Consider the following 23,009-nt stretch of genomic DNA (forward strand, 5'->3'; position numbering starts at 1 on the left):
TGAAGGAGCCTGATCTTACAGGTGATGAGGAAAGAACTGGATCTGATGTGTTGCTTTTTTGGTTTTCCTGAAAACAAGCCCTTTGAGGAGGATTTGGATGAAGCCATTTGCTTGGGAGGTGATCCCAAGAAGCCTGTGAGGGAGCGGGGATGAGGGAGGGAAGAGGCCACAGGAAGGCTGCTGGTGCTTAGGCGACTGCTATAGACAGCGGGGCTCACTCCCTCTGGAGCCCCGACTCTGCAGAACAGGCTTCAGAGCTGTCCCATGGAGAGATGAGAAGCAGGTATTTACCCACCAGCTTCCATGCCTCCACGTGGAGGGCTGATCCTTGGTGTTAATACCCTTGACATTCCAGTCAAACTCCCATGTGGGCCAAGTTCAGTCCAAGGCCAGAGTGCCCTCATAAAGAGAGACCCAGGAAGCCAGAGGGCTGGGCCCAGGGAGGGAACAGCAGAGAACCTGTTATGGTAGGGACTGAGTGGTGTCCTTTGATGGGCAGTAGGGTGTTGTCTGAGGCTCTGGGAAGGGCAGCTGCAGTGGAATAGAAGGGCAGGAGCCAGAGAGGAGTGAGTTTATGGAGAGAATGGAGAGAAGGAAACAGTGACTACAGACTGTTGTGAAAAGCATGGAGAACAGAACTGTTGGAACCTGGGGCTGGAAAAAGGCAAACTGAGAGCTGATTATGGTATTGCTCTGAGCTGGGAAGATCAAGCAGGTGACCCTGCAGGAGTGACAGCATGTCGCTCCACCTGCTGCCAGAACTGGATTGGTGGAGCGTAGGTGGGCCCCCCTGGGCACCCCAGCCTGCACCGATTCAGATAGAGCAGCCAGGGCACTCAGCTGCCACCTTGCTCTTCCATCTCACTCCTCCAGAGTTGTGGATCTGTTCGGCATGACCCAATTCTGCAAGTGTTTGATTGATTGGAAGCAGACAAGGCCCTGCTCTCCAGGGGAGCAGACCCCGTGCTAGGCATCACAGGGAGTAGGAAAATGAGAAAGACCTAACCTCATAGTTTAGGGGAGATGTAGGCATGCAAGAACAGATGCACACAGCAGGCTGTGGGGTGTGCCCCTGTGGTGGTGGGGAGGGTAATGAGCAAGGCCAGGGAGGAGGCAGCTATTCCAGCTGGGTGGGGAAGGCTTCTTGGAGTGGCAGAGCCTTGATAGATGGAGAAGAGGGGACTGGTATCCCTGGACCTCAAAGGTTTCCAACTTAAGCCTCCCTAATAGCTGACATCACACCTCCTTGGGACTAGGGTGTTTGCGGGCTCCAGATTAGGTCTGTGTGGACAGATTAGGTCTGCATGCTCTGTCTGTCCTTGATGGAGTGAGACTGCCTCACTGCGGAGGTGTCAACAGAAGACACTTGGAGGGAGATGAACGGGCCCACAGCCAGCTGCTAGATTGGGTTCCTTGGTGTAGGAGGCTGAAGGACAGCCCTGGCCTTACCTCCTAATCCCTAGAGACTGTTTGTGTTACCTTATATGACAAAAGCGACTTTGCAGATGTGCTTGTCAGGATCTCAAAATGGAGGAATTATACTGGTTTCCTAAATGTAATCACAAGATCCTCATTTAGAGGGAGGCAGGAAGGTCAAAGAAGAAAGTAGGAGACATGACAGTGGCAGCAAGAGGTTGGGGTAATGTGAGCAAGGGGCCCTGGGCCAAGGAGTGCAGGCAGCACCCAGAGCCAGAAAAGGCAAGGAAGTAGATTCTCCCCAAGAGCTTCCAGAAGGAACCAGTCCAGTCAACACCTTAATTGTAGCCCAGTGAAACTGATGTCAGACTTCTAGCCTCCAGAACCAGAAATAAATGCCTCCTGCGGTAGGCAGCTGCCTAGGTTGCCCTGTACCCAGGCAAATGTTACACTGCTGGGAGAACAGCAGCCAGTAGCTGGTTGGCATTCTGGTCTTGGTTCATGCTGACCCTGTACTGTTAACTATACCAGGATGTCAGCATAGTTGAAAAAAAATTGAAATTCATGTAATAAAATTAATTAAAGATCACATGTAGAAATCCACAAAGATTGAATGGCTCTGAATTAACCCAGCTCTTAGCTGATGCTAGCATTATGCTCAAAAAGATAGTTCTTGGAAACTTTTCATCTGGCCCAGTGGACCCAATGATAGCTGATGCCATTGATTTCATGGTGGACAGGCTGGAAAGTTTGGATCAGAGTGAACTGGCTTCAAGACTTACCCTGAATTGTCAGAATTCTTATGTGGAACCCAAACTCGGGACATCCTTGTAACCATTATGGTTGAATTTGACCAGAGTGCACTTTCAACTGAAGCTAAAGAAGAAATGTACAAACTGGATCCTAATGCCTGGAGAGCTCACTTTAAAACAGGAGGCAATTTTCCCTACCTGTGTAGAAGTGCACAGTGAATCTTTATGTACAGATACATTTGCTGCAGTTCCATGCAACCAAATATGCTGCCATTGACCCATCTATGGTCAGTGCTGAGGAGCTTGAGATGCAGAAAGGCAACCTCAGCATCAGCCAGGAGGAGCAGTAGATGTGGCCTTTGCTGTTACTGTGAGGTGACCCAGTGTGTTCTTGTACAATCAGTGGCGTCAGCACCACCAGTCGGCCTCTTCCTTCAGGCTCGTCAGGCTCACCGGTTCTCACTGTGTTTTGGAAGTAGGACTGATTGTCATCTTGACAGGCAGCAGCTCTTCTATGCCAGTGTAACTAACTGTCCCCACTTCAATTTTTTTAGCTTTTGAAATTGAAAAAATACTTTTGAAGACTCCCATTTTACAAATTGTGAAAATTTACTATCAAAAGTCTTCACCATTGTGTTAAGTGAATACTAATTTCTGAGGGTTGGGATTTTGTTTTTCCTTTTTCTGTTTCCTGTGTTCTTGATTTTTGTTCTTTGCTGTAAATGTTCACATCCAGGTTGTGTATCAGAAGGACATTTGGTTGTTTTTGTGCTTTCTTGGCATACCCATCATCAGAGTGCTAAGGCTGGCACTCTGCTATTAGCTCTCCTGCACATCAACTGCTTTTAATTTCCAGTTAAGCACATTATTTGGAGTGTTAGCTGTTTTCTTTCTAGACTTTGCATTCATTTGGAATAAAAATTAAGTTTCAGAAAAAAGAAATGCATGCTGTTGTAAGCTATCAAGCAGCAATTTGCTACAGAAGCCAGAGAAAACTAATAGATCTGAGAAGAAGCTTGCCATGAAGATTTGTACCCAAGAATTTGAGTGGGGAGTGCCCCTCACCTGGGGGGATTGAAGGAGCAGATGGGAACGTGGGAAGCTGAACTGCTGTGAGGTTGCAATCAACTCCCTGGGGAGCTCTGGGGCTGCAGTGGCCCTACAGGGTTGCCCCCAGATTGAGGCCAGAGAGCCTAGCCTAGGCACCCCCACAGACATTGGACAGGGCTTCCCTGAGCAGGGGTTGAGACATGGACTAAACTGTTCCTTTTGGCCAAGGGCAGTTCATGGGGAGGGACTAGGCCGTGAGCCCTCAGCAGGCCATGCTCAGCCTGGTCCTGAGGGTGTCCAGTGGTTCTGCTCAGCATCCCTCAAGCCATGGGAGGTGCCTGTCCCTGAGCCTTCTTCCTTTGGTCAATTGGCCCAGTATTTTGACAACTTTGTAGCATCCCAGACTTCCTCCTTATGGATCTCTGTAATGTACCCACATCTTTTCCTAAGCAAGGAATTCAGGGTTTTCATTCCAGTTTCTATAATTGTCAATAAATACTTCCCATATGTTTCTGTCTTTAGCCCTAGCTATTATTATTTTCATTTTATAGATGAGAAAACTGGTACTCAGAAAGATGAAATGACTGTCCAAGGTCAGGGCCAGGACCCTCCCTAGGCCACCTGGCACCCTTATGCAGCACTGACTTTTCCTCCCATCACCCACCATTACCTGTTGGCAATGTGCTCTTAAGCAGGTCACTCTGGACTTGGTGTTTTGTTTTGTTTTGTTTTTAAGAAAACAGGACTCTAATCTCTGCCTCTCCTAGGGCCTGAGGACAGATGACCTGTACCCAGGCTTTGTACCTGGACCTGGTCCTCTGCTTTGCTGACCCCCTGGGCCCACCAAGTTTGCCACTACCTGTGTCTCCTTAATGTCAGCCCCTGGGAGCTCTGAGCTTCTGGTTATAGGGGAGGAGGAGGAAACAGGAAGGGAGGTGTCTCATCCAAAGGTCTCATCACTGGTGGTTTGTGACCTTGACCCTGGGAATTATACAGAACTGCCGTGTATGGCCATATGGTCTGTGTGGTGGTACTTCAGGGAGGGAATGTGGGGATTGAAATCCAGCCCACACTGGGCACTACTGCTTGGCACAAAGGCACCTTCTTCCCAGGAGGCAGCCTTATTTAATGTTCATAAAATCCTGTATCAGTTCTCAGAGGTCTGGGAATTGTGAGCTGGATTTGTAGGAGCCCTGGGTTAGCAGCTCAGCCCTCAGATCCTGGCATTCAGAGGAACAGAAGGAGCAGGAAGGGGTGTGTGGGAACGAGAAGCAGTCCAATTCTGATTCATAGTCCCATCTCCCAAAGAAACCAATCCTGCAAATCCCTCTGTGGGAGCTTCTTGAACCCTCCAAGAGGCACACAGAGGGAGCCCCAGGAATCTTGATCATTCACCCCAACACCTTTGGCCCACTTAACCTATGTAGACCCTTGGTGGTGCCAGATGGCAATTTTCTGTGAGCTGGAAGGCCCTCACCCCTACCACACAGGAACTGACTGCCCATTCTGCTATGAGCTAAGGGCCTGGAGCTGATTCCCAAGGAGGTTCTAAACATTCCTCACTGGAAGAACTAAGGGTTGAGACTCAGAGACCCCCTCAAACAAAGCTACCACTGGATTCCTGGGAAACCCATCAGCCTGTAGGCAGTCAGCAAAGACTAGTGAGTCCCTACTGTCAGAAGATAACAAGTATGAGTGACTGTCCCAAACAGGAGCCACTAGGCATATGCAGTTACTAAGCATTTGAAATGTGGCTGGTCCCAATTAAGATATGCTAAGGGGCTGGGAATGTGGCTCAGGAGGTAGCGCGCTCGCCTGGCATGCGTGCGGCCCGGGTTCGATCCTCAGCACCACATACCAACAAAGATGTTGTGTCCACCAAGAACTAAAAAATAAATATTAAAAAAAAAGATATGCTAAAAACAAAGTATATACCAGATTTTGAAAACATATTACTCAAAAAATTGTAAAAAGTTCATTAATATTTTATATTATGTGTTGAAACAATCATATTATGGATATATGGGTTGAATATTTTTTTACCTGCTTTTACTTTTTTCATGTGGCTATTCAAGTATTTAGAAATACCCTGGTGGCTCACATTTTATTGCTATTGAACATCACTTGTCTTGGGTGTAGAAAGACGTAGGAGAGGTCCTTGGATGGTTTTTCACTGTGAAACAGGTCATGTTTAGAAATTGGCTAGAGATACAGAGATGGTCTCTGACTCCAGCCCACATAGAACCTCGACCTTGGCCAGTGACCAGCACTGGTTCCATGGCTGCCCTGTGGCCAGAGGGCATGGCTAATGCAGCTGCTCCCAGTGCTTCTGAGCAGAGCCCCAGCTGGTGAGAACAGTAGCTCCCTGGGTGTATCTGTGCATGGTGTGTGTGGGTGATGATCAGTGGGCCCAGGGAGGAGACCCGAGGACACATCCTCTCCAGCCACCCTCATTACCATACTAAGAGATGACTCAGCGCAAGTCTTGGCTCTCCTTAGGCCACCCTGGGTAAGCACAGGCCATCATTTGGGCCACTAGGGTGATTATTGTCATTCACCGTGAATCACAATGGACTACTGTGTGTGTGTGTGTGTGTGTGTGTGTGTGTGTGTGTGTGTATTGGGGGAAGAATCTGAAGTGAGCCAAGGAAGGGGATGTGGAGGCAGGGCATGGTCTTCACCACACTTGCCTGTGGGACTCTGGGGCTCCCAAGAGTTACTTCCAGGGAGATGCCCAGGGTTCCCCAAGCCCCAAGCTTCCTTCTCAGCCAGAATGGAAGGCTTAGGATCCCTGAGAATCATGAACAGAATCCTCCCCCCATCTCCCCAAAGAGCTCTTACCCAGGCAGTTGGGCTCCTTCCCTTCATCCCTTCCACCCCAGTCAGGGCACAGGGATTGCCCAGGGACTCTCACAACCTGGGCAGGGTGCCTCCTCCCTGAGGCAGCGCCGCTTCCCGTGGAGTTCTAGGTATTTGTGGAGGAGCGCCCTCTGCAGTACACAATGTGCAAATACAGGTTCTGCAGGATAGAGGCAGCATCATTCTTGCCTGCAGTTATTTTGGGATTGTGGGAAGCCACAGGCTCTCAACTATTGCTTCTTGGGTTAAAGAATAAACGATAATGGTGCACCAGACTCCTGGCAGTGTCTTTCTGGCTGTGATGGTTAAATTTAGGTGTCAACTTGACTGTATTAAGGAATACCTAGAACTCTGTAAAGCATTATTTGTGTGTCTGTGAAGATGTTTCCGGAGGAGATTAACATGTAAGTCTGAGTGGACCAGGTGAGAAAGATCCCTGCCTCCAATGTGGATGGGCATCGGCTAATTGGTTGTTACCCAGAGAGAACAAATACAGAAGACAAAATGGTGTTTTGGGGGGGCTTTTATTTCTGCTGGTCTTTGGGTTCTAAGACTTAGACCAGCAGCCCCCTGGTTCTCAGACTTTCAGCCTTGCAATGAGAGATACACCATCAACTACTCCAGTTCTGTGGACTTTGGACCTGAACTGAGCCTCAACTTTGGACCTGGAACTAGCATCCCAGAGTCTCCCAGCTTACGGATGGCCTGTGGGACTTGGCAGCTGCCATAATCATATGAGCCAATCCCCCTAATAAATCTCCTCTCATGTATTTGCTTGCATTGCTATTGTTTCTGTCTCTTTGGAGAACCCTGAGCTAATATACACTGAAATACTCTCCTCCTCCTCCTCCTCCTCCTCCTCCTCTTCCTCATGACTTCCACCACCCTCACCTCTTCTTTGGCATCCTTTCCACAATGACTGTCATTAACATTGCCTCTGTCATCTCTTTACCCACAGCATCACAACCAATATCACCTCCTCCATGACTGTAATCACAACCAGTACCTCCATTGCACTGTCCCCACCATTACAGAGATTATTGTCTCTCACAAGCCCATTTTCACCTCTTGTCACCATTATCTCTTGCTCACATCACCACTATTACCAGAAACATCACTACTTCCACCTCCACCTTTGTCATCTTCTCAACTATATAACTTTTCCTTGACTTTTATGGAGCTTCATCTGGATAAATCCATCATAAATTGAAAATGTCCTAAGTTGAAAATGTTGGTGTCCCCCTAAAACTCATCCAATAAATGTGACCTACCGCACATCATACCTCAGCTACACGGTACACTGTGGAGCATTTGTTCTTTCCCCTCACAACTCCAGGATGACTGGGAACCATAGCTCATGACCACTACCCAGTATCACAGGAGAGTACTGTACTGTGTATGGCTAGGTCCAAATTCAAAATTGAGAGTATAGTTTCTATTGAATGTGTATCACTTTTGTATCATTATGAAGTTGAAATGATATATTGAACCATCATAAGTTGGGGACTGTATTTCCAACTCCACAATTTCCATCATTAACTTTCCCGTTACCCCCACCACCTCCACATCCCTATCACCACCTTTCTGTCTGCTCAGTGCTTACCACTGAAACTGGGATTTGGACAAGGAGCCCAGTCAGAGAATACTCTGCATGAATGATAGACACCCCCACTCAATTTTCTCAGAGCAGAGCATAGGCAAGCCAGGTGTCCAAACAATCCCTCTCTTGACCTGAGAGTTGGCCCTTCCTCAGGATGTTTCTGACAGGAATCAATTCAGCTCTCCCTGTCATCCATGCCTCTACCTAAAGAGACAGCTGCTGTCTGGTTGAAGGATGGAGGCCACTAATCGGTGGCTGCCCTTGTTTGCATAATGATTGCATACATTTGCATTCCATTTGCTTCCAGCTTCTGAATGCTGTACTGTGGGTGTTTGGGTAACATTGCATATCACTGCAGGTGAGGGTCAGGCCTTTGAGTCTTGGAGGCTTATTAATTCCCGAAAGATTCTTTTATGTGCTGGTTCTGAAAAGAACCTGGAATGCTTAATTCTAGAGTTATTCAGCTAAAGGCTCTAAGTTGGGGGTCAGGGGGGAGCAGTTCAGAATCACCAGGAGATGGCACGAGGTACTTTGGTGCAGTCCAGAGGGAAGTACTAGTAGGGGCTAGAGGTGCCTCCAGAGATAGCTCTACTTCTCAGGGCAGTGCCCTGCACAGACACTCCTGTCTCCTCTGCACCAAAGTCCACTTGCTGTGAGACCTTGGGCAAGTCCCTCCCCATCCCAGGCAGACCTGGGACGCCCTGTGTGTGGAAAGAAGGGGTCTGAACAGATGCTCTCTAATCTTCCATTAGGCTCTTGCTCTTTCCTCAAGTGTTCTCATCCCTGGCTGCACTTGAGAATCACCTGGGGAGCTTTTTAAAAACACCAGCAGTCTGGCCCACCCCCAGCTATTCTGATTTAATTGGTGGGCCCTGGGCAATGGTTATTTTTAAAAGGCTCCTCTGGTGCTTTTCAGGTACAGCCCAGACTAAAAGCCACTGCTGGAGACTCTACCCTCCTACCCCGGCTAATAGCTTCCATCATTTTCAGTTGCTGGTCTCTTCCCCAGTGTGGGCTCCCTAGTCCTCCGCCTCTGGAAGGACAGGTGGAGCTAGTGCTCTTGTTTCAGGTCTCAGAAATCAATTGTTTCCCTCCTGGGCAGGTGCCTGATGGCCGGCCTGCGGCAGGGCAGCCCTTGGCATTAAGCAGGAAATCCCTTCTTTCTGCCTAGGCCTTGCCCCACCCCACCTCCCTGCCATTGAAGCAGGTTCAGAGAGGGCTCTGCAAGGGGAGGATCAGGGAAGGGAGGCAAACCCTGGTCTGCTCTCCTCCACCCTTTCCCCATCACACACGTGGCCGGTTCCAGTCTCCCAGGCTCCGCTATTGCCATTTCTGGGCCAGGACTACCAGACTATCTCGGCTTCTTCCCTCCCATCCCTGCAGGCTGATTTTCTTGTAACCCCAGAGCTTCAGCCCGACCTTGGTCCTGAAGAAGGAAAGTTAAAAAAAAAAAAGTCAAATGCATTTTTTTGTTTGTTTCAAAAGAAGTTGTAGTGGACATGGCTGTATTTTGTCCTTTCTGAAACTTAACAGGCTTAAAGAAGGATAAAGGAAGTTAGGATGGAGTCTCCTGCAATAGGCCCTGCCCCCAACAGTCCAGCCCTAGAACATTTCAGTCTGCCTGAGAGTCCTCAGTTGCCAAGAATAGGGTGGCTTGTGAGATGAGGGTCTGCCCTGCAAAGGACCAGACAGGAGACTGAGTATAGGCTGCGGGGGAGATGGCAGACCCCATAAATTTCATAAACAAAAATTTCTTGCTCACTGTTCTTCAGGCTATGAAGTCCAAAATCAAGGCACCAGCAGATTCAGTGGTAAAGTATTCCTGGACTTAATCCCCAGGCTGTGGGCAGGTAAAAAGGCTGACAGAGTACGAGCAGGCCTAGGACCGTCACTGCAGTGATAACTGGTCCCCATTCAACTCTCAAGTGTCACAGGAACAGGGTTTATGTCTTTTTAATTCTTTTTCATTTACTTTTTGGTACCAGGGATTGAACCCAGGAGTTCTTAGCCTCTGATTCATATCCCCAACTCTTTTATTTAATTAATTAATTTGAGACAGTTGCTTAGGGCCTTGCTAAGTTGCTGAGGCTGGTTTTGAACTTGCAATCCTCCTGCCTCAGCATCTGGAATAGCTGGGATTACAGTGTTACTGCGCCCGACTTGTGTCTTTTTTTGTCCAAACTGTTGAATCTCCATACTTGAACAGCAGGCAGCTCAGTTAGTACTTGTCATAGTCTGAATGTTGGTGTCCCCCTAAAACTCAGTGTGATAATATTAAGAGGTGGGTCTCTGGAGAAGTGATTGTCATGAGGGCCCCACCCTACTGAATGGGATTAATGATTTTATAAAAGAGGATGAAGGGAGTGGTCTTGCCTCTGTTTTGCCATGTGAGGATACAGCAACAAGTTCCCTTCTGGAAGCAGAGCAAACCCTCCCCAGACACCGAATCTGCTGGTGCCTTGATTTTGGACTTCATAGCCTGAAGAACAGTGAGCAAGAAATTTCTGTTTATGAATTACTTAGTTTAAGACATTTTATTACCACAGTATAAACATAACAGATAGTACTCAATAAATGTGCATTAAAATAAACTATTTAGACCCACATAGTTTCCATAATAAAGCAAACTTAGGCTTTAGGAGTCCAGCAGTGTGTTCCTGGTCGGCTCTTACTAAAAGAAACCCGACACAGGGCTATAGTGATAAACTAAGCAAGCAGAAACCCCATGCTGGCTTCAGGCTATGCACAAGGCTCAGAGGTGATCTTAATCTACAACCTGCTGGGCCAGGAGTGTGGCAGATGAGGGTGGGCTCTTCTCAGATCTTTTCCTTCATCACTTTGTCACCTGGGATTCTTCAGAAGCTGGATTGATTTGGTGTCAATATTTGATCCTCCTCATCTTAAAGACCTAATAGAAAATTTCAAACATGCTCCCTAGTTGGCCAGAGGTTCCTTGGTGGTACCATAGGGAAGGACATGAGGTTCAACAGGGGACCACAGAGGTCCACCCAAACTTCTTCCCTGGGGCTCCTGGGGAGTGTACTAACAGGCCTCCAGTGATTTAAAAACAGGCTTGGAAACCGTAGATTTAGTAGTGAGTTCTTGGATCTTTTTAGTTGTGAGATAACTAGATGTTTGGCATTGTGTATAGACTCCAACCCCAAATTATAGGTCAACAAATGCCACCAGGCCAAAAAGACCATAAGAAAATGTACATCTAGGGCTGGGGATGTGGCTCAAGCGGTAGCGCGCTCGCATGCGTGCGGCCCGGGTTCGATCCTCAGCACCACATACCAACAAAGATGTTGTGTCTGCCGAGAACTAAAAAATAAATATTAAAAATTCTCTCTCTCTCTCTCTCTCTCTCTCTCTCTCTCTCTCTCTCTCTCTCTCCCCTCTCTCACTCTCTCTTTAAAAAAAAAAGAAAATGTACATCTATGTTTCTATTGACTCTTCTCATCCCAAGTCCAAAGCTAGTTTAGCAAGATGTCTTTTACTCTGCTTCTCTGGTTGTTTGGTAAAACACAAATATGGATTCATTCTGGGCATTGTAGGTAGGAACCTTATTTAAAGAAACTGTCTTGGGAACCCAAAGCTAAGGACAACACAGGATACGAATTTACCATCAGGCGTGGCGGCACACACCTGTAATTCTAGCTTTTAGGAAGCTGAGGAGACCCCAGAGGATTGCAAGTTCAAGGACAGCCTCAGCAATTTAGTATGACCCTAAGCAATTTAGTGAGACCTTTCTCAAAATAAAAACCAAAAGGGCTGGGAGTGTAACTCAGTGGTAAAGTATTCCTGGACTTAATCCCCAGTATCAAAAAAAAAAAAAAAGAGAGAGAGATATGAATTTTTACCAATATATAAATATCGGTAAAATGCTAGCTCTTTAATCCCGCAAAGAAGATGTTATAGATGGGACAGGGCCCCCTTCTTCAACACCCCCTACCTCCCAGCACAGACAAACAGCTAAGAGATTCAGAGAGCCACGAATGGAAAGGAGACCAGATAATAATTAGGGACACGGTAAATTTTACATGATGGTCACTGAGAATGACAGGATGGGAGCAGGAGGGAGGGGTGGTTGACTAGAGCTTAAGCAGTATGGTTTATGCTTTACCTGCAACGACCAGTCTATAGAAAAACCAATGGCTCCCTCCTGTTCATCCATCAGCCCTATTGAAAAAGAGTAGCCACTGGGTAGGGTAGGGCTGTGTGTATGTGTGTGTGTGTGTGTGTGTGTGTGTGTGTGTGTGTTGCTGAGCAGCTGGTGGGGGGCACCCAGCCACCTCAGTTCTTTTTTTAAAATATTTATTCTTAAGTTTTAGGTAGACACAATATCTTTATTTTACACTTACGTGGTGTTGAGGATGGAACCCAGTGCCTCGTGCATGCTAGGCGAGCACTCTACCTCTGAGCCCCAACCCCAGCCCCAACCTCAGTTCTTTTATAGGTTCAGCCCCTTCTGGTGTTTCTCCATGTCTGTGCTCAGGGTACCCCAGAGAGAGGTCAGACAGAGCATGGACAGGCTGGGCAGTGGGGCTTGGGGCTGTGCATGGCATATGGGAGCAGGTGAGACAGCCTCTGACCCAAGTAGAGACTGGCTGCCTGGGCAAGGGCAGGCAGCACTCCCCAGAAGAACAAGTAAGGCTGAGAAATACTTAACTTGAGGAAACATTTGTAGGCTGAGAAATGAAGGTGCAGTTGTGAAGGGGCTTTGAAACCAGGAGGGGGATTGCCTGCTGGTCTTTCTACTGACAGTGAAGAAGCCTGGGAAAATAACTTAGTTGTGTGACTGATGGGTGTGTTAAGAATAAGGGGAGCAATGGGGGGTGAGAGGAGCAATGTCCGGGGTCAGCTTGTTGGGACTTGAGTCCCAGGTGCAGACTAATCCCCGTGAGGTATGTTTAGTATTGTCTTGCCCAAGTGCCTGGAAGTGTGTCAAGGTTGGCACTGCCCTTAACCATTTGCTTCCAGATATGGATCTACTGCAGCCCTGGAAAACCCTCAGTTGGGGACATGTTGCTGGCCCACATAATCTCATCCCAGCACATCTCTAGCCTCACAGTGATCTGCCCATCAGGCTCTCTTATTGTGCAGTCCCATGTGTCCTCAGCTCCTAATGTCAAAGGAGACATACTGCCACCACAAACCATTACTCAAAGGCTGTTTGTTTCATGACTATATTACCTGCTCCCTCACCCCATCACCCTGCCGGCCTTTATCCTGACCTCAGGATTGAAGAACCACCTTCGGTTCATTGAAGGCACCTGTCCATGGTGGGTATCAATGTTCTCAGAGAAAGAAATTCTTCAATGGCTGAGGAACCTGGAGAAGAGGAGAATTCCAGCAGGAGTGAGGGAGACACACATTGGTCTGTTGCTCTCCTTCAGTTCATCCAGCCAGTGACATACTCCTGAGCTCCTGGGTGCCCAGGCCTGTGCCCAGACCCACGGGGATGGACACAGGGATGGGGATGAGGTGGTAATTCCAATCTATCCAGGGAGGTGGAGCTACACATGGGCACAGAGAAAAGACCATGCAGAACAACTTCCTTGGGCTGGCAGCAGAGGACGTAGCACAGACTGTGTTTCTGAGGTTGAATGTGTCTTCTGTGGGCTTGGTTTGGGAAGTTGGGGAAGGCTTCTAGGAGGAGAGGGGGGAAGAGGTGGGCAAATATTGGGCAACTTACATCTTTTTGCATGAGCTCAGCATAAACCATGCAGGCGGCAGAGATTAGCTCATCAGCATCAAGGTCGATGAGTTTGTTGCAGGCCTGCAGGGAGATGCCAGGGGTTGTGTTGTGTGTGTGTGTGTGTGTGTGTGTGTGTGTGTGTGTGTGTAGGCAAACATGTCTTCCTGTGCTCTTGGACACAAGGGAAGAAGGCCACTGTTCATGGAAGTTGTTGGGTGTCCCCTGGCCTTTACCCAACCTGCTTGAAACAGTGCCTGAAATTTCATATTTGGAGGAATGATCAACACAGTTTTCACACAGGGGTCTAGGGTGTTCTGGAGTTCCACCAGTTGTCTCAGGCACTTCTAAGGAGTTCTTGGTTTATAATTGGGACGACACCTAGGATTTTTTTCTCAAAGATTTCTATTTTTAAAAAGAGTTGTAAACCTCTAGGTCCTCCTGCAACAGGAGTGCCCCAGGGCCCAGGGTTAACTACAAGGCAGTAGAGTCGAAGTTAAACCATTCAAGGTCTCAGTCTCCTTGCAATGCTAACTAAGGATGTTAAGGTCCTCATAGCGCCTCTGTGTTGGGCTTGTCAGAGGCCTAAACCAGCTAGTCTAGGAAAAGCCCTCAGCACAGTGCTCAGTGCTCAGGTCTCTTCACTATTCCTGCCCAAAGGCAAGGTGGCATGGAAGCCCAGTGCCCCATAAGCCTGGGTTTTTCAGCCATGGCAGGTAGGGTGTTGGGGCCACCAGAGGCCAGGGCAGGTCCTGGCCTGTGGGTGCTCTCACCAGGAGGATGGCATCTCCGCTCATGCTCTCCAGCAGTGCCTGCTCACGCACCATCTGCAGCATGCTGTAGGCCACCAGCACCTGAAAGTTCCTGCAGGGCTTTCCTGTCAGCAAAACCTGCGGGAGATAAGTGGTCTCAGCCTGGGGCCCGCTGCCTGACTGCTGACACCCTGAGGATGGTGAGCCCCACCAACCGCATGCCCAGGACCAGCCATTCCTGGGCCTGCTGATGCCTCGCTCACTCATTTGCTCGGATAAGTGCTCACAGGTACCCCTGTGGCTCTGGGCATCATGCTGGCTACTGGAGATTCAGACAAAGGCCTTGTGGAATTCACTGGTGGGATGGGGTACTGGGACACTATAACATTTGAGGGGAGTTGAGTTTGGCAAAACAAAAGTTGATAGAAACTCAACAAATCAGCGGTGTCACTGAAGGCCTGTGTTGATCATGGACTTGGGCAAGGAGACCAGCAGTCCAGGAGGGAGGGGCCAGGCCAGTGGAAGCTGACTCATGGGGCACTCAACACCAGGCTGTATTCTAAAGGCAGTGGCAGTCTCTGGGTAGGGCAATGATGAGTGGTGGGTATGTTCTGAAGGAAGTTCATCTGTTGATGGCCCTGGGGAACTATGACAGAAGACTGTGGGTATCCTTGGGGGCCATCATTCTAGTAGTGGGAAAGGTGAAGCAAAGGGCAGCCAGGGCAGTGAGAGTAAAGGGGCAGATTGGTAGGCAGCTGGACACCGGCCAGGCCTCATGCATAGGCCCAGAAGGCACAGCCAGTGGGACTTTGCTTTGAATGGAAGGATGGGCAAATTGAAGCTCTAGCTTCCTCCAACAAGGTAGAAGCAGGGTTGTTGGCCTCAATAATCCCCAAGCCACCATGCTCCATCCAAAGCCAGGATAAAAGGAGAGGCAAGGAAAATGCAGCTTCTGCCACCCGAGAGGTGCAGCCTTCTCCACGGGTCCCCAGCTGAGAACCTCACCTCCCAGAGCCTCCAAACGTCATCGAAGGATTTGAAGGCACGCTGGAAGCAGAGGCAGAACCAGGGGAAGAGGGCCTGCACGGCCCCTGCACCCTTCCCTTCTGTGGGGAGAGAAGCAGGTGCAGCCCAGGAGGCTGAGGTCAGGGGAAAAGGGGGACAGCACACACAATGAAGCCAACACACACAAATGAGATCATAACCAAGAGCACGCAAGCCACTTGGGAAACATGAAGACCCTGGCTGGGACTTTTCCACCTGCCCTTGGAGACTGTTTAGGGCTGACGTTCAACAGTGCAGACCTCCCAGGGCCTGGTCAGAAGATCCACCAAGCCTTCCCTCTTCCCAGGACAAAGGGCAGCTGCTGTAGCTGGGCTTGGCCCCTCCCATGCCTGCCCTGGTGGTGGGTATGAGGTGCCAGGAGATGGGGACCACTCACTTAGGTGCTCAGCAAACACAGGGTCCAGGAAAGTGATCAGGTTGTTGAGCATGTCCAGGTTCTTGCCCACCCCGATGTTGATGACACAGCTATGCTCCTGCATGAGGTGGGTGCAGGGAGGGAAACCGAGTCCTTCTCAGCTGAGGGCACCAAAAGAATCAGCCCCACTTCCTCCAGCTCCAACCACGGGGCCTTCTTTGTAACTGGCCTTAGACCAGGTCCCCATTACTGCGTGAGTGTGTGACTCATAACTCATCTATATCTATGATGTGGCCTGTGTGTGCAGGTGTGCCTGTTTGTATATTAGTATATATTTGTGCATGGGTGGCCATGGACGTACTGTGTGCATCTTACTGTGTGTGTGTGTGTGTGTGTGTGTGTGTGTGTGTGTGTGGATAGGGCTAGGGATGCAGAGATGTCTCCAATGTGATTCAGAGTCTAGTGAGACCTGTTAGCTCTATGCATATACACTATTCCATCAGGGCCAATCAGGACAAAGGTAAGGGCAGTGAGCACATTGTCGAAGGGGTAGAAGGTGAGTGAGGGAGCTTTGGCATGGAAGGAGACTTCCCAGTGGGGTGTTCCAGGGAACAGCACCTTCAATATCCCTCAACCTGGACACAGTAGGTGTACCTGGGCACTCCAAAGTCCCTAGGTGTTTGGAGTGTAGGTCATGTAGAGGGAGCAGTGGGTAGCCAAGACAAAAGGGGAGGTCTTGAATGCCTAGCTAAAGCTACTGGGTTTTATTCTGGAAGCCTTAGAGAGCTCCAAGGATTGACAGGGAGGAGAGCTACGTCAGGGGAAGGGAATGCCAGGAAAGGGTGCCATCACTGGGCCTGGCCAGCCACACTCACTCTTTCAAGATTTGGTGACAGGTGGACCCAGAGCATTGCTCCACCCACTTCACCTTCCAGTGCCTGCCACCCCTCTGGGGGACTTCCCAGGCTCCTCAGTGCCTCAAAAGTCTGTCTAGGAGCTGAGGAGAATGGCAGAGTCTGTTAACACCTGCCCAAGCCTGAGGGGTTGTTAGGGGAGCCGTGGGTCCCTGAGCTCCGACCCAGTCCTCACTGTTTTCTGCAGGAAGAACTGAAAAAGCCAGAAGATCTCATGGTCATGCTCCACCATGATCTGGAAAAGCATCACCATCTCATGGAAGCCCCGCTGGTATTCTGCAAAGGAGAGGGCACTATGAGGAGATGGCTGGGCCTGGTCCCAGGAAGGAACTGGAAGCGGGCAGGGGCAGTCCTCTAGCTCACCTGCCTGGTTGTTACAGACGTAACTCAGGAGCAGGGTCTTCTCAAGTCTCTTCTTGTCAATGAGGACATTCCCCAGGGGATCTTTATCATAGAGTCTCTGGAGATCATATGCTAGGTCGCGGGCAAAGGGGGTTGCAGTAGGTCACCTTGAGCACAGGGTCCATGGATAAGTTTACCCCCCACCCCAAGAGGCTGACCCTAAGACGTACTGGGAGAGAGTTATCCATACTCAACTATTCAGCCCGCCAGCTGTCTGGATTTCTCCCCTCCTCTGGGCCATACCCTCTGCCAGGAATGCCCGGCCCCATCCAATTCAAATCCAATCTAGTTCAAGGTGGGGTGGGGACAAAGTTCTGTGTGTCTGGGGGCACCCCACAGACCTAGCAGGTGGATTAGCCAAGTGTAGATGGAAAAATTCCAGACACAAATCAAGGCAGTTCCTAGGATGGCAGGAACCATCCAGTCCTGGCAATGGCTGAGAAGGGGGTGGGAATGACTTCGCCAAGCACCCCTTCCGCCCCCCCCCCCCCCCCAGTTCTCTCATTCTTCGCTGCTCACCAATGTTGTTCTGAGTTTCTATGAAGTTCCGGTGCAAGTTTTCCAGAAGGGGCTGAATCTTCTCATACATCTGGCACAAGGCATTGTAGTTCTTCCTGTGAGAACAGAATCGAGGCTGAGCAAGGTGGCCTCTCCCTCTGTTCAGAGGGGAAGAGAACTCTGAATAGCCGCAATAGCTGCTGGGCCCAAGGAGGTTACAGGGCAGCCTGGCCCACCTTGCCCCTACTGTGATGTTTCCCCCTCATCTCATCCTGTGCCAGCCCCCAACATTCTTTAATGTGGGTCTGGAGTGCAAGATAGAGATGGTTTAACCTCTGAGCTCTGCAGGCCAACCTCTGCACCTGAATCCTGGCTCTACAGCTTAATAACTGAGTGTCTGCTGCTGGGGTCAAAGCTTGGGGATGTCACTTTCCCTTTCTAAATCTCAGTTTCCTCATCTGTATAATGGGGATGATATTGGCACCTACGCCTCAGAATTGGGAGGATTTGATTAGATGGTGGTTTGTGCTTATTATTAAAATGTGATTTGTTGGTATACTGGGCAGACCGGTAACCTTGAAAAAGGTATGTCCAGATGCTGGAAGGTGGAGAAGGGCTCTACAGCCTATGAATGTGAACTTATTTAGAAAAGGGTTCTTTGCAGATGTGATCATTTAAGGATCGAAAGATGAGAACATTCTGGATTTTCTGGGGGGACAACAAATCCAGTGGCAACTCTCCTTGTAAGAGTTACACATAGATGGTCATGTGATCATGTAGGACACAAGTCAGTTCACCAGGGTCCAGTGTATTGGAGTGAAGCACCAGGGAACATGGGAACCCCCAGATGCTGGAAAGTGAAGAAGGGCTCTCTTCCAGAGCCTTCGGAGGAAGCCAATGCTTTGATTTGGGTTTCTGGCTTCCAGAACTATGAGGGACAAACTGTCTTGTTATGGGCAGCCTCTCAGTCCATGGAACTTTGTTTCAGCAGCCTTAGAAGACTAACACAGGTAGACTCTAAAGACTGTGTGTTAGCAAAGTAACACATCCTGGCTCCCTTGTCTGGGAGGGCTGCTTGGAGGAAGTCCCCTGTCCAAACTGAGCCTTGGAGGAAGGGTGGATTTTGAGAGGGCAGATGATGGGGAGGCCCAGTAGGGGTGGAAGACAAAGAGCAGACCAAGAGCAGATGGAATACAGATGGTCTGTGCTGGGGCAGGGGTGGGGTGAGCAAATGGGGTGCCAGTCAGCCAGACAGTGCGGTTAGAAGGTGAGGTGCTGAAACAGGAGGAGTCAAGACCAGGATAGGCCTTGGCGGAAAGACTATGCTATTTGAAATATTACTAGTTGTACCACTGGGGATGTTTTAAAGTCTCCTGTTGGGCACTTGGGGGCGGGGAGATGTGGGCATGGGTCGGGAGGTGGAAGCCTGGACCCAGGGAAGGCAGCACAGCCATGGGGCTGAGAGGTGGGGCAGGGATGGGGCCAGGGAAAGAAGGTGGGAGAAGCAGTTCCAGGGCTGCTTCAGAGGTAGTTATCACAAGCCTAGGGGAGGATGGGATCAGGGGGAATGGATCATGAGAAGAGGTGCTGGGATTAAGCTCATGCCTGGGGTTGACTGCGGAGGTGCTGGCTCAGACCTGGCTGCACCTGCTGTGTGAGGGGCCTGGGTGGGGAGCACAGGGTGGAGAGGTCTTGTCTCCCAGAATGAGTAGTCCAAATAGGGAAAGAAGACTGAATGTGCAGGCTAGGGTGGGCAGTGCCTGCCACCTGTAGCACCAGCCACCCTCCTCTGACAGAGGATCTGGAATGTTCTACCTCCTCATGCTGTTCACTGTGAGCCGCTCATCCTGGGAACTCTGCCATGAGTAGTAGCCTGTGAGGAACTTCCAGGCTTCTGTCCTCACGAAGGGGTGCAGACCCTGGGGGTGGGAGATGGGTTTGGGAGGTGGGAGCCCTGCCAAAGAGTTCCACCCAACATCAAGCCACTTCTGTCCCCCCAGTTCCAGGGCAAGGCCAAGGGTAGCTTGGGGACCATACCCTTTCCAGGATGTTAACACAAATGAAGTCCCGTGACTTGGCCAAGTGACCATTCTCATCGAAGAAGCTATCCCATTCCGTCTTGTCAATGGGAGGTTTTCTCTTCACCTGACGAGGACAAGCAGTTCAGCCCTCTGTGAGGGGCCTTGGCTTTTCTTTTCATTCAAAGTGAATTTTAAATGACACGCTCTGCACTTTGCAATAGAAATCAAAGCTCACAGCTTCTGACTCATGAGGAAATTACTGAAAATAAGTAAAAAAGAATCCTGTATGCACAATAATTTTCATTGCACATTACTTACCAAAATGAAAAGACAAGCAGTCAATGTGCTCCAATAAAGGAACAGTTAAGTAAACTATGGTTTATATACACCATGGAATACTGTGAGGCACATAAAAATAGAGGTTCACAAGGAATGAATAATCATCTGGAAAAATACAAATGTTAACCAAGAAAAGCAAAATAAGGAATTAGATATTCAATAGTCTGTGTACTGTACTCTATAGCACTACCACATACTCACAGTGCAACCTACGTATTATGTCACATATTATAAAAACTATATCACCTTTGATATAACATTTATTAACCCCTGTAAAAATTGTTTGGGAAAAAATTACACAAACATCCTCTACGTCAGAAACAACAGTGATACACTTTGAATAATAGGAATTTTTTTTCCTTTATGTTGTACTTTCAAAATTTTCTATAATAATATAAACTGCTTGGGTAGTGGAAAAACACAAGATATGCACTAAACACATTCTTGTGCTCCAGTTTATATATCCTGGAAATGTAGAACAGTTCATCACAGGGAACTGTTTCTAGTTTAGATAAGGTGTGTGCACACACCTGTATGTGTGTGCTTGTGTGTGAGTCAGGGGTGGGGGGAAGGCAAGTGCTTTGCCTGCAAAGCAATTCAAAGTGTTTATATCATAATAAGTAGGAGTTTGGGTTTCTGTTCAAGTAGGGAAAGCTTCCTGTCTCCCTTTGGTGCCCCTCCTGTTGAAGAGGATCTTGAATGTCACATTGCAGACAAAGAGATGTGCTGAGGGCAGAGAGCAGCAGCTGACTAGATGATCTAACATTCAAACTCTCGACTTTCCTGGGTACCTGAATATGAGCACGTGTGTTCAAGGCAAGTTTGCATACAAATCACATTAGGGTCTTCTTTTTCTTCCTCTTTTTCTTCTTCTTCTTCCTCTTTCTCTCCTCCTCCTCCTTTTTTCAGTACTGGGGATTGAACCTGGGCATACTCTGGCAGTGAGCTACATCCCCAGCCTTTTTTATTTTGAGACAGAGTCCTGCTAAGTTGTCCAGATTGGCTTCAAATTTGCAATACTTCTGTCTCAGCCTCCCCAGTCATTGGGATCACTGGCATATGCCAGGGCGCCCAGCTGAGGGTCTTCCTACCTGCAGATTCTGATTCAGAAGTTCAGGGCATGGCCTAAGATCATACATCCCTGACACCTCGCAGGTGATTGGTGATGACACTGGTCCACAGACCATGTGAGGAATGACATTAGAAAGTAAATAGCACCAGAAATAAAAGATAAGAGCCCATAGGCCCCAAATGGGAATAATTTCACTGTGTGTTTGATAGGGTTGGATTGAGAATCAATCTTTAATAATAATCAATTCTTTAATAAATCATTCATGCTCTATCTTCTGAATCAAAATAGGATGTAAAGGACCAAGAAGGTACAGAGAAATTGACATTGGCCTACCCTTGGGAAGCAGGGTTGACCCTGATACCTTGTCCCAACCCACAGACACTCTCCTTGTTATCATAAGTGACCATCTCCACACTTGGAGGCTCCCTCATGTATGAGATGGATTTGCAGCCCACTGCATGGATCTGAATGCCAGCTTTACACTTACTAGCTGTGTGACTGTCATCAAGTTTCTACGTCTCTGTGCTTCCATTTTCTTATTTGTAAAATGAGGATAATAGCATCATCTATCTCATAGGACTATGGTGAGAATGAATACATAAAGCATTTAGGACAGTCATTGTGCACGATAAATGCTGCGTGACAGCTTATTTTATTATTATTAGCCTTCTCTAAATTCAGAGAACATAAAAAATTTAAATCAAGACCTGGGGATAATCTGCAGTAAAGCAATAACATTTAAAACTCTGGAAAAGAGGTGCCCATTTTGCATTTTTTTATGCATGACTCTCTTAATCACTATGATTAATGAGACTTGAGATTGGTTGAGGGCATTATAATTAGTTATGATTTTTTAAAAAAATACCGTGTGGAAAATTTTTATGACAGGGGCGGATTTCTAAGGAATCTTATTAACTAGGTTTGGAACTGCTTACTAACAAAAGCATTACTGCCACCTGGTGGCAGCCTACTGAAATTGTTGGCAAAAGCACCAGAGAAAATTCACCAGCATTTTCAGGAGTGAATTGGCAAATCTAAAACTCAGTACTAAGTCAGAATGTTACATCTGGGGAGAAAATAACACTGGCTTAGAGATAAGGTAAAAGGAGACACGGGTGACTCAATCCTGCTAATGGTAGTAAGATCAAGTACAACCGCCTGTGTCAGCTCAGGGGTCTCGCCTTTCCCACCCAGCAGGGGAAAGGGCCCCAGAGCAAACCAGTGTTTGGGAAGGGCTGCACTTGGAACCGATGAAGAACACACACCAGGATGAAGGAGGCTGACAGCATGGCAGAGAGGCTGTTTTCAGGAGAGAGAGTGGTCATGGCTCCTGCTAGCTGTCTTCAGAGCAGCCTCTGACCAGCACTCACTTGGAGTGAGGCTCAATTAGCAGGGGAAGGTGTCTTTCCGCTTAGGTGAGTTGCAGTTCCAAGAGGAACTTGGCCTCTCCTGAACCACACTTGTACAGAGCCAGTCTGCTGTGTGTCACAAAGTCCCTGGAACCCTCATCATAATGACCTCAGAAAGTGGGAGCGCTCACCTTCAGAAGTGAGACACACAGAAGACACGGGACCAAAACTACTAGTCACCCAGAAAAATCACAGTACGTGTGGCATGTGCAGTGCGGGTTAGACTCAGCAGGCGTGGGGATCAGTATGGGTTGGGCTGCTCAGGGTGGGTTTCCTGAGAGAGGTGGGCCCTGAAGCCTCTCACCTTATTCCTGGCTCTTCCTCTGGACTTCCTTAGCTTGTTATTTCACCCAACCAGTATCCAAACCTAGAGTCTAAACCTAATTAAACTTCATGTTTCATATTTTTGGAGGACCACTTTCAAAGATTCTGAATCAGTAGGTCTGGGCTGGGGGCCTAGGAATATGTTCTGATAAATCTCCTTGAGTAACTCAGATTTAGTATTTGAATGGTAGCCTCTGGAAGATAGTTATATTTGCCTAGTATTCAGAGCCCAAGTCTTGTTCAACCTAAGACAGTCAGCCAGATTGATGACTGTATGAATGATTTAATTGAATAAGAATGAATGATGCTTTCTTGGATCTCATCTCACTTCCCTCTCTGTGTAGATTACAGAGATTGGTGCATGCGCCATCTCCCCTCTACCTGAATTCCTTTGGGGGCAAGGATAATGTCAGATTCTTTTGTCCTTGCTCCTCCCAGTGCCAATCCTGCGGCTGCCTGGCACTTGGTAGGTGCCCCTTATTCATC

General features: G+C 48.5%; 1 protein-coding gene across 2 annotated transcripts; it reads right to left on the minus strand.

Moving 5' to 3' along the window:
* Window positions 1–12,975: 12,975 nt before the first annotated feature.
* TBC1D21 (TBC1 domain family member 21) lies at window positions 12,976–22,115 on the minus strand (the record flags this gene model as incomplete). 2 transcript variants are annotated; one of them, XM_081290266.1, is made up of 11 exons in its annotated part: window positions 12,976–13,008; window positions 13,373–13,456; window positions 14,146–14,262; window positions 15,130–15,230; window positions 15,566–15,662; window positions 16,634–16,734; window positions 16,822–16,932; window positions 17,380–17,474; window positions 19,174–19,277; window positions 19,396–19,503; window positions 22,056–22,115. In XM_081290266.1, 11 exons carry the CDS (start codon window positions 22,113–22,115, stop codon window positions 12,976–12,978), a joined length of 1,011 nt encoding a protein of 336 aa, XP_081146392.1. The 2 variants fall into 2 exon arrangements, with proteins under 2 accessions (XP_081146392.1, XP_081146393.1); XM_081290267.1 differs by lacking the exon at window positions 19,396–19,503.
* Window positions 22,116–23,009: the final 894 nt, after the last annotated feature.

This window comes from Spermophilus citellus, assembly GCF_964194105.1.
Source record: "Spermophilus citellus genome assembly, chromosome: 4".
Classification (NCBI taxonomy): Eukaryota; Metazoa; Chordata; class Mammalia; order Rodentia; family Sciuridae; genus Spermophilus; species Spermophilus citellus.